Below are 11946 nucleotides of genomic sequence, written 5' to 3'. Positions count from 1 at the left end.
TTCCAAGGTAGAATCCTAACAATTGGGCACTTTCCCATCTCAGAACCTTATTTTTGGAACCACCTCAGTTTCAGCTCTGCCAATCCCAGTTCCAAGCACTGGCTAGGGTCCAACCCAGCAGAAGTGACAAGGGCTTAAGCCCTGTCAAAAGGCACTCTTGATTACAACAGACTCAATGAAGACTTTGGGGATAAGAGGGACTCCGGTGTCGAGACTTATGACATGTCTGTCCCTTACATCCATATCCGTATACCCCATGTCTCGGTAATACATGGCCATGGATGTCTTTTGTTAAATGAGATGATGAATATGCTATGATGAATAGCTTCAACATGGCAAAAAAAAGAAGCAATTAGGGAAGTGATTTTCCCAGATTAATTTGGAATTCTAGATTTTCCAACCTAAAATAATGTGATCCATGTGAATCATGCAGATCCCTTAAAAAAAGCATAGCAGAGAGGCTGTGGTGGAGAACCAGGTTAAGTGAAGGTAATGTGAACACTCTTGTATGAAATACTATAATTCTAATGGTTTTAGAATTGTTGGACTGTTAGTCTTGGCGGAGGTCTGCGCTCTCCAAGTGCCCTTGTAGTTTCAGGTCATGGGTATAATTTCCACCTCTTGTCAGCATGCTGTAATCTTTTATTTGGGGTGCTCACTAGTGGTAATTTGTGTGTAATTTATGTATTTTATTATTTCCATTCTCACCTTTAAGCAATGTGCCAATGGTCTCTGATATGGATCCTGTGATACCACCAAGAGTAAAGGTCAAGGTACAGGTGAATGAGCTGTTGTCTTTTTGTTCCACCTTGTCAATCTGCAGTTTGCTCGTGTCCCTGTAGGTGTACCTGCCTGTCCCATCCACTATGGGGTCACAACCCTAGATGATGATGATAAGAAACCAAATCGTCAACCTTTTTATAATGACAATTACAAAAATGATTCAAGGAGTAGCCTGGTGAGCAGAGAAGGAGGGTTCTGGATCACCCTGGAGCCTATTTATTTCAACAGAATACCCAGATTTCGTCTGAGAAGTAGATCTGTCTCAATTACCAATACCGACTTTGAACTAAAGTGAGAAAATATGCCAAGCTTTGACTGGGGATGGGGGGGATACAACGCTCAAGGTTCAGCATATGGCATTTTACACTGCATAAATTAGCCTAGCAGCTAGTAGACTTTATTTCCTCTACTCATAGCTTAACAAAGTACATATTATTTTTACTTTTTCTTAGTCATTGTTGGCTTAAGTCCCTGCATCTACCATTGAATTTCAGTGTTAACTTGAGTAAGGGATACTTTGGTCATAATTGAGATCATGATTATTAACACGATTAATGATTGACTTTAAAACATCATGCATTTATTGAATTCTTTTCATTTTTAAATGATAATGCATTATCCCAAAATCCCAAATATCCAATGAAATTAGAAATAGTAATCAAATATTATTAACTTTAAAGCATTCCGGTCAGCCCTTCAGGATGTTAGACGCGTCCAATTCAGACCTACTGCTTTACTGTTCTGAAGAAACCCATTACACTTCCCCTACCTTCAACAACAACTCTCACGGATTGGTATAGTAATAATCCACTGATTCATATCCTGTTAAAATAAAGTTAATTTTATTCCTCTGTAATGAACAAAAGAAGTAGGTAGATAGCATGAGGAGCGATGGCCACCATGCTGAACAGATAACGAAAACGCCACCTACTGAAAATCAAAATAAAGGATGTTTCCTACAAAAACAGAGCTATTTGAAAGAGTGACAGTAGATAGTAGTTCACCAATATTTGTCTTAAAGTAACTTGAATCTATGTTAGATGATTTTTCATACCTACTTTGTATGGTGAAGTATTTTGCCTCAACATTGCCTTCACTGATCTAGTGTATATTGTATTGACACAAACCCCCAGTGACACAGTTTCCCCCAGATTGTCTGTATAGATCTGGCCAAGCAAAACTACTCTACAACAGCGGGAGTAACCTCAACAGTTTAATGAATATTTTATATCAGAGCTCAGCAAGACTTTCCCATAACTCACTCTGTACCACTTGATTGAGGAACTGATGTTGTAGCTTTCCAGTGTCTTGATATAGCTATTTAGAGGGCAGGACAGTTTGTCAACGACTCCCTCTATGAGTATTTGGTCAGCTTTCCTTGGCCTACCACACTCTCCATTTCTTGGCAGTTCCACTACCAGCTTGGTGGCCTGCCTGTAGCAGCGAGAGGGAGTTCTGTTGAAATAGAAAAATAATTATAATAACATAATGATATTGTTTGTTCATCTTCCAGCAAAGAACAGTTGAACCAGGAGCTTGCATTCTGTAAGAAACAGTGGAAATATACACTCACTGGTTACTTTATTAGGTACACCTGTTCAGTTCTTGTTAGCACAAATAACTAATCAGCCAATCACATGTCAGCAACTCAATGCATTTAGGCATGTAGACGTGGTCAAGACAACTGGCTGAAGTTCAAATTGAGCATGAGAATGAGAAAGAAAGGGGTTTTAAGTCACTTTGAACATGACATAGTTGTTGGTGCCAGACGGGCTGGTCTGAGTATTTCAGAAACTGCTGATCTACTGGGATTTTCACACACAACAGAGAATTGAAACAGATCGAACCTTGAAGCAGACGGGCTACAGAAGCAGAAGACCACACCGGGTGCAACTCCTGTCAGCTAAGAACAGGAACCTGAGACTACAATTCACACAAGCTTACCAAAACTGGGCAGTGGAAGACTGGAAAAAATTGCCTGGTCTGAGTTTCGATTTCAGCTGCGACATTCAGATGGTAGGGTCATAATTTGGCATAAACAACATGAAAGTATGGATCTATCCTGCCTAGAGATGTTGTTTTAATGGGGGAGATGGCAATCTTCCCCTTTGGAAAATTTGTGGGTGTTTATTTGTAACTGCAATGCACTACATGAAGTGCTGCCAATAACTTTATTTCCTTCCATTACACTGGTGTAGTAGTAGAAACAGTAATACATTTTATTTGTAACACACTTTACATTTAAAGCAGATCAAAAGTGCTACAAGGTAAAGGTAAACAAACACACACTGGCTTTGTTGTCGCTGTACAGGACAACATTCAGTCAGACATATAGTGGTGCATAGAGCAGTGTTCACAAACATCAGCTGCCATTTACAACGGCATTTAAATGCCTGCTGGCGATATGAAAACTACGCCTACGCCATAGCCTCACGCGCACCTCCCCAAATTTATCCATAGACGTACATAGTGAAAGATCCAATAACATTTGGAAAGTCTAGAAGAGTGAACGCCACTCGATGCAGAAGTATAAATTGCCCCCCCCCCCATTTCTATTTTCGCTGATGCTACCATACCTCAGTATGCTCACATATTCCCCGTCATCGTCCAGTGTCATGTTAAGAAACCACAGAGTCTCCCCGTAAACCAGGATTCGACCAGTCTGGTTGCTCATTTCGTCGCCCGTCTTTGAGTCGTACCAGGTGATGTTGTAAGGGGCAGCTGTGAAGTTGAAGACATCTGGAGACACCAGTGTGCTATTCAGCATAGCCATATCCCCAGGAACAGAGTAAACCCTCTCAAACTGGACATTGTAGTTGGTACAGTTCTCTGCAACACACACGAGTGGAGAATGGATTTGTCATCAGCTGAGCAAAATTGTCTTATTTGGGCAACTCATTGTGGTTTCCCTAACTTCAAAGTGACTGGAACATTTACGTTAGGTTAGGTGACTGGGGTTTAAAAGAGGTTAGACTCTGGGTCTGAAAGAATGCCCTCCGTGTATATTTCTGCTTATAAATATATCAGTCATCAGAATACTGTAAATCTTAGCCTGCAGAAACGGTTAATATATTTTCTTAATGTCTTTCTGTCTTATGTAAAGCACTTTGATTTGCCTTGTTGTTGAAATGTGCTTGCCTTGCCTTTTCTTCTCGATGGATGATTCTTTTCATTTGACCAGAAGCGCAGGAATTTTGAGCTGCTCAGAGGACATCATGCCAGACCTCCAGTATTTTTCCATGCTGCTTTATGTCTCTGAGATTGATTTTCTAATTCTCGGCCAGCTAAAAGTAAAACTAGTTGTCAGTTTGCTTTGTTTTCATCATACACCTATGAGAAAACTGAGGCTGCGTTGAGGATTTAATTATTTCACCATATAATATAATGTATACAATGTATTGCAGGGCTATTCAATTACAAATTCCATTGGGCCAGATTTTAAAACCAGGGCTTGAGATGGGCCAGAGATTTTCTGACGAGTTGGGATAGTTATTATTAGGATTGTATAATTGTAGTAATAATTACCTTTAAGTAAATATATTATTTAAAAAAATACATTTGTTATAACTAAATCTGGAGCAGCAACAGTATTTACAACCGCAAAGTCAGTAATATCTCACTGGAAACAAATCTAAAATGTCAATAAAATAAATCCTATTACTAACATCAAAATAGTGAGTGAAGTTTGGAAAGAATGACAAACAGTCAGTACTGTAACTCTTTAGCTTAGTTTGCTTTCGCTTTAGCTTGTTTGTAGCAATTCGCTATAAACCGAGCTAGGAATGTCCTTGTGTTAAACCAAAACACATCTTTGGTGGATGAGAGAATAAGCAGATTAAACTATCGCTTGAACAGGTGTATAAATTAAGTGTGGAGAGGAGTTGCTCTGTAGAGACACAGAGGAGGGGAGAGGCTGTAGGTCAGGCAGTCCTTATTGTTGAGCCCTGAATTGGTAATGTTGCTTAAACCTCCTACTTGGTCGGACAGAGCATGTGAAACTCTCAACAGATGTGAGAGGTTAGCTACTTCCATACACTATAATTTACTTATTTTTTTCATATTATATTTATGTATGCTGGACCCAGATGTGCCCCGCGGTCCATTAATTGAATAGTGATGATGTATGTAACATCTTAGTAGTGATGCCATAGTTGAGTCTGCGAGTCTGAACAGATTTACCTTTCTGTGAATGTGTCAAACTGCTGCATCGTGAACAGTTAAACTTTGTTGGTTGTGTCTAATCCCATCTGATCCACTTGAGCACAAAACACACTGCATCTTATTGGGATTTAGGCTATTTTGTTCCAGAGCCAGTATATTTCCTTCTGGTTAGATTTTTATAGTTAATTGAATTCAACCAAAGCAGCAATACAGTGTTATCACAAAAGCAGCCTGGCAGTCTTTGCTCTTTTTCTCTTCATGAGTGTGAGACTTCAGAATATTGGTAACACTGAGGACTGAAAAAAAAGTTACTGCAGTTTCACCAGTGGCCACAAGATGACGATAAACGCTTCCATACAAATTGGAGGCAGATGTTAAAGTTAGACTTGGCAAAAAAATATGAAATATAATACTTACAAAAACATACATACAATGGATACACAGTATATATGTCTGTTTTTAAATAGTCAGAGCTCTGGTAGTTTTAATGTAGTTATTTGAGAAAACAGTACTCACCCTGTAAAAATCCTTTACATATTCCATATAGCCCAAAGAAAAACAGAAGGCTTCCCAGCGTTGAACGGAGGCCCATGGCTGGAAAAAAAAACCCCACACAAATACAGTAAGTCGGGGGGGGGGGGGGGGGGGGGGGGGGCAAAAAGAGTGCCAACAGAATAAACTGTAAGATGTCATGTTTAGCTCTCCAGAGAAAACAATTTTTCACATCACCAACCGGTCACAATTGGTTGTTTAATAAATCTCCAGCACCAGCCAGTCTTATCAGCTTAACCAGTTCTGTATAGGCAGTCATCTGTTTTGGACCATGATAAAAGTATCAGACTAAAGCTGGAAAGGACACAGACGTATGTGGGTGTGTACTCAGTTAACAAACCCAATCCAAAATGTAGTAAACCCTGAACAGACCCAGATTAAGAGGGAAAAAAACACCACCAGCAGCAGCAGCGTGATAGTCCACTAATTAATGAGTAGCTCTCCCAGTAGGGCTGGGCGATATGGCCAAAAATGTAATTCCGATGAATGTAAGCCAAGAGTATGTAACCTTATCAGCTAGAAAAGCTTACATAGGCGTTTTACAACATTAATTCTCTCTGTGATTATGGACCCTCGCCTAAACTGCATGCCAGCAATAATATCTGATCGGCAGCCAGATTATGGTGCTTTGAAATCGGCATAAATAAATACTTTGACAGTGGTGCTGAAATAGATCTCACTCATGACAGCAACAGTAACAGCTGAATTGAGAGCTTTTTCTTTGAAATATTCTGAATGACAATAAAAAGAGTCTGCCTGCTTAACACACCTCTGAAATAGCCGTCAGAAAACGTGATTCCCCTAAAGTGAGCATGTTTCAGTTTGTTGAGGAGGCAGGGTTCCCACGGCTCCTTAATCTTAAAAGGTCTTAAATTGAACTCAAGGAAATTAAGGTCTTAAATTTACCGTAAATTGCTGTAGGGGAGAGCCGGGACGATTGAAACACAGCGATTTTCTCGGAGCCCATACAAGTCTGATATGCCAAACTACCTCAGCACATACAGTCCACAGTACTTAACAGAACAGGGGAAAAACCAGGCGGATACGTCACACTTTCACGGAGTTATACGAAAGAAGCTGTTTTCAATCACGGAAAGTAAATTCACTCAAGCGGTTTTTGGTTTTTTTTGAGTGACGAGTTGTGTTTATTGTTCCATGTGCCATGGTCATGATCACATAAAAGATTAGTTAGTACTTTAACACATCCTGAAGTTTTAAATGTCAAATTTTTACAGTTTAGAAGCCAGTGAAGTTTAAACGTCAAGAGTCACTGTCGGGACGATTGAAACAGGTGTTTCATTCGTCCGACACGCAGCCATTCACCGGGGTGAAGTTAGTTTAATATTCAACATTCGTCGGTTTTCGCGCCTGTTCCCTTCAATAGCTCCGTGTCAAAATCTCAATTTCTCCCAGTTTTGGGATATATTGGAGAGCTAATTCAGGCAGAAGTTTCACAGTTGTGATCACCTCAAAATCACTTAAGATAACGACGCAGTCCAGAGCGCAATGCACTGAATGTCTGTCAAATGCGCCTGTCACTGTGGGGGGAGTTAGGGACCGTCGGCAAATTGCAAAACATCCATTTCAATCTTCAATAACTTTTTTGTTTTTCAACATAAGAATCTCAAACCACTGCTAATATAACTAGTGACCACCCTCAAACATTTCACACCTGTAAGTTTGTAAACAAACATGAAAATAAATTAATACATTAATTAAATTCTTAATTATGCAAATAACAATTGAACAATTTCAATAGCTTGCTCATTTAGGAATATATTGGCACCAAATCACCTCTCATCTCTCCTGCGCATCCTCTCACAACTTTCACACCTTAGTTTCTGAAAAAAGCCCTTAGGGAATCCCTTAACTCCAATATCAGGGACCCAATGCAATGTGAAAATAAAACTGCCAAATATGGCATTGCGTCGTTCATTAAGAGATCAAACGCGCGTCTCTTTTCTATCAAAGAAATTGTTTCAAAATTTGAGGTCCTAAATTTATATTTCTTGAGGTCTTAAAAAGCATTAAATTTGACTCTTAAAATGGTGCAAGAACCCTGGGAGGGGGAAAAATGTACCCATTGTAGGATCAAACACACAAACTTCCAGGTGAGTCATCTGCTTTACCAACTGATATCTTATTTTTTCCCCCACCATCTAATGGATTAAAAAACTGCTCCAATGCAAACTTATTTGATGGCCGTTGTTGTATGCTGCTGCTGCTGCTTCTTCAAGAAGAAGAAAAAGAACATGGCGCTGTAGCGCTGTTTGGCCGTTAGACATGGAAGAGGTTATGTGTTTAGAAATGGCTAATTCTAAGGTAATAAAATAATATATTATGTAAGGGTTTTATACACCCCTGAAAACATAGTTATGGATCTTATATTGCATTTCTGTCAATAGATCCTCAGAAATCAAAAGTAATGATCAGTATCTGGTGTGTCCCTGTGGTCTGCCACTGCGAGGACGATCATCGGTCCTTCCTGTCTCCCTGTAGTGCTCTCACAGTACAGACCTTGCAATCTGTTGCCCTGGCAACATCGGCAGTCCTCATGTCTCCTTGCAGCATGCCTAATGCACATTAACATAGATGAGCAGGGATCCTGGTATTTCTTTTGTTTTTTAGAGTTAGTAGAATGATCTCTTTAGTGTTCTAAGTTTTTATAACCGTCTATACGCAGTTAGTGTCTTAACGACTGTTCCACAGGCGCATGTACATTAATTGTTTATGGTTCATTTAATAAGCATGGAAGATATTATATAAAAACTACAGATCTGTAAAGTTATTTGGCATTTTACAGAACTATCTTTAATATACAGCTGTTTTTTTGCTGAGTTTAGTACAAATGTCATCTTAGCACAGTTATTTCATTAACCGTAGGATGTCTGTATTTCTAAGAAGGCACAATTGAAATCCTTCAACTCATCAGGAAAGGATATTTTAACAGTGCTTTACAATTTTGTAATGGGCCGGTGGTGGATCCATTGTCAAAGCCATGGAGATTTATTTTAAATTGAAAGATACCAGATGTGTAAAGCTGAAGCTTTATAAAATGATGCCCAAGGCATCCAGAATATTTCAATTTTACAGAATGGGGTTTTGCTCAGTGTTAAGTATTAATGAAGTGTTGGAACAGTGTAAGGTAATTAAGGAGATATTTAAGGTGAGTGGGGTTTAAAAGGTCTATCCCTGTTTTAATTGCTTCGGAGGAATCATTGACAACTGGAAGCTGAGGGGGAAAAAAAGGTCCATAACCTTTTTGAATTTGAGGATATTAAATTCCCATAGAATGAACTGACAGCTCAGTAGTTTGTAAGCTGTCTGCAGGATGCAAAGACAGAAAAAAGGCTTTACAAGAAAACGGCAGTAACCAAATGTGTGGAAACTGCTGTGGCTAGAAAGATGATCGTAACCACAGTATATGTCACAGGAAGACTCATCTGCTGAAGTGAGACGGATAGAGACAAAGCTGTGTAGATGGATTGATGGTTTGGCAGGCTGCAGTGAATGTGAGGTGCTACAGGTTCTGTGGTTTACCACCAGCTTCTGTCATTCTCAACTGTAGTTTGTTAGTGCATCAGTGTTGGGGAGGAAAAGCCACACCAGTGCTATTTTCTTAAGCTTGCTGATATCTAATTTCAAGTCGCTCTCTTCTGAGAACACTCTTAACTCTTAACACCTCTAACCCCTCACCTCTAACATGCACTTCCACTTCTCTTGTATTGATCGCACTGTTTTTTTAACTCCTACTTCTCATGTTGTTCTGGTTCTTATGAGAAAGTGAAATTAAAGACGCTGTATCTTCAGGCACTGGAATTTTCAAGATACAGCAATAAATAATACTCTGCTGGACTGATTTGGGACAAAACAACACGATATTTTAATATAAATTATGAATTTCAGCCCTTACGTGAGTTAATGAGGAAACCACAGAGTAAACTGAAGCTATTTAGCTTGTAGTTAAACTAGCGTAAACTTCAGTTAATAGCCCAGGCTTTTATTTGCTTCATTCACTGAACTCACCCTGCCTATATTTGGGACAGCCATCTATATGGGATGGCCTTTAATTACTTTCACGCAAATCTCTTGCTCACCAAAGATGTGGTGTAGGCTCTTATCAATATGGTTATTTAAACCAGTATAAATATTACTTTTTGTCTGATTAATCGGATGACTGCTTCAAAGGTAATGAGTCACCACTTTTTTCCCCACTGCTCTTGTTTACCATTTCATGCCAGTAAATCTGAATAAATTGTACTTTATATAACTGATAAGTGTTACGTGGGTGTGTGAGAGGACGCTGGCATGTCTGTTGCCGCTTCTCATGCTCACAAACAATACGCACAACTCCAGCCACTCTGCGATTCTACTCCTGCTTCTTCACTAAGCTGTTGTCAACGTTATGCTATTAGTTGGATTAATTTTCTCACACTCTGCAACTTTTCTCTGTGGACTCTGGTTACGCTACGGGATCTGCTAAACTAGTGGCTTTTTTCAGCTGCTACGCTACATTGCAGAGTGGTCGACAGGCTACTTCCAAACCTTGGCTTTATTCTGATGATCCCCAAACTGCCAACAGCTGTAATTAACACTGACAACGGCTTTATCCTCCACAGTAGTCTCTGTTGAAGCTTGGCTGTGATTCTCTGGTGGGTGGTCTGTGGCTTGTAAGCTAACGCTAGCTAGCATTGAACAATCTAGCGGTCTCCTCCGGCGTCATGACTTTCATAAGGTACTCAGCTTTGGAACTCAAGAATTTCACCTCGCACATCGTACCAAATAACATTAGCCTTGAGGTGATTAAATCTCTCCATCTCTTACGTCACCCCCCTTATGTGAACAGGGCTGCCCGACATAAGTTTGTTTGTGAAAGGCGCTATATAAATCAAAGTTATTATTACTACTTTGGTGCTCAACTGAATTGTGGACAATCTAAACGATGTACAATGTGTAGCATGTCCATATTGACAAATGTTTCAACATTTATATTTGTATGCACGATCTAAGCAGCTTAGAACTAGCTCAAGCAGGTCACCCGGTGGGATTTAAGAGGTGTTTCATCCATATCCGGCCAGTAAATGGGACAGGCGTCTAATTGGGACTTTGCTTTGAATTGAAGTTTTACGATACATGATCTATTTAGCACTAAAAAGTAAAAACAATGGGAGATACCCCTCCAACAGCACAGCACGAGTATATGACTAGCATGCCTCATGTTTCACACTGAGGAAAATATTGTTTGCTTATTTCCATTTTGGTTTTGTAGTTATATGCTTTATGATACTATGGGTGGGTTTATTCATCTCTGCTTTTACCCTTGTGTCTTTGTTGTTTTTATTTAAAATAAAACTGGACTATCTTAGATCTGGAAACAGTTGATGCAGTGGGCTGCATTTCCATCTCAAAGTCTGTATAAATTATCCATAATGTAAAGTTGTGTCTGAAAAATAATCAGCCAATTCTTCTGATTTGCAAAACCAATTAACTACAAATGAACCCTTTTAACAAATTTGCAGTGCACACCAAGTAATGTAGGCTAAATGAAGAAAAGGAGATGTACAGTAAATAGAACGAGGTAATTCTAATGCTTGTGTCTAGCTAATCCATCCTCCATAAAGAATTTAGTCACCAGTAAAACCCACAGGTAACAAAGTCTAACATACACAGCCTACCTTAGTTTCAGTTCTGCAATGCTATCTGACTGTAAAATGTGGACTGCAGTCCTGTTGTCTTCTAGGTGCTTGGCTCAAAAAAGGTGCTCTTACACTATTGTAGAGAACACATCATCTAAATGTTTGACATAACGTGCTAGAATTTAGGATGTACTTAAAGAGTGCAGACCAACACTAAACAATTATTCAAAAATGCCCCTAAATTACTCACTCTTAATTTGTTCAAGTTTTTAATTATTTTGTATGATGATTCTTACCTTTTCTTTTTTTTGAAATTTCAATTTCATGCCACTAATTGTTAGCTACATTTCTGTTGTTTTAATAGGAGAAAAGGACATCAATATTACTATTGACTATACAGATACGATTCAGCAGGTGCCTTTATAGTGGAAAGGGAAGTGTGTATCTTTTGTGGTTAGAATACCACACATTTCTCTAACGCAGTAAACATGCAACCCTGAACTGCTGTTCCTTGAAGCTTGAGCAGCTCTCATATTTCTAAAAAGATATGTGGGTTGGTAGCTGATCTAGGACAGATTATATTTGCCTTCAATGGCAGAGCTAGTAACGTTATTACATCAGTAAGAAATCAAGAAGAGAAAAATTTGTCTTTCGAAAGCAAAAGTGAGTAGAATATTTTGACTTACCTCGGGCAAAGCGCCACAGAGGCACCATACAGACGGAGAAGGATGAGAGTTCACATGCTAGAGCAGAACTAACACGCCTGACCCTTGTGAGCAGAGTGGGATCTCGGCCATGCAGCTCAGCAAATGAC

At 39.3% G+C, this 11946-nt stretch overlaps 1 protein-coding gene across 1 annotated transcript in view; it reads right to left on the bottom strand.

Moving 5' to 3' along the window:
* LOC123974175 (interleukin-1 receptor type 1-like) overlaps positions 1 to 11946 on the bottom strand; it is a 21791-nt gene extending 9845 nt beyond the window's left edge. Inside the window, exons 1-5 of the mRNA XM_046054666.1 lie at positions 11819 to 11946; positions 5461 to 5538; positions 3360 to 3612; positions 2046 to 2238; positions 709 to 880 (exon numbers count right to left, since the gene is read on the bottom strand). Of these exons, the coding sequence (XP_045910622.1) occupies positions 709 to 880; positions 2046 to 2238; positions 3360 to 3612; positions 5461 to 5538; positions 11819 to 11846 (724 nt within the window). The 5' untranslated portion in view covers positions 11847 to 11946. The remainder of the gene's footprint in view (positions 1 to 708; positions 881 to 2045; positions 2239 to 3359; positions 3613 to 5460; positions 5539 to 11818) is intronic.

The sequence above is a fragment of the Micropterus dolomieu genome, linkage group LG07 (genome assembly GCF_021292245.1).
Source record: "Micropterus dolomieu isolate WLL.071019.BEF.003 ecotype Adirondacks linkage group LG07, ASM2129224v1, whole genome shotgun sequence".
Lineage (NCBI taxonomy): Eukaryota > Metazoa > Chordata > Actinopteri > Centrarchiformes > Centrarchidae > Micropterus > Micropterus dolomieu.
The sequence above is the reverse complement of the archived record's forward strand: the minus strand, read 5'-3'. Positions and strand labels throughout refer to the sequence as shown.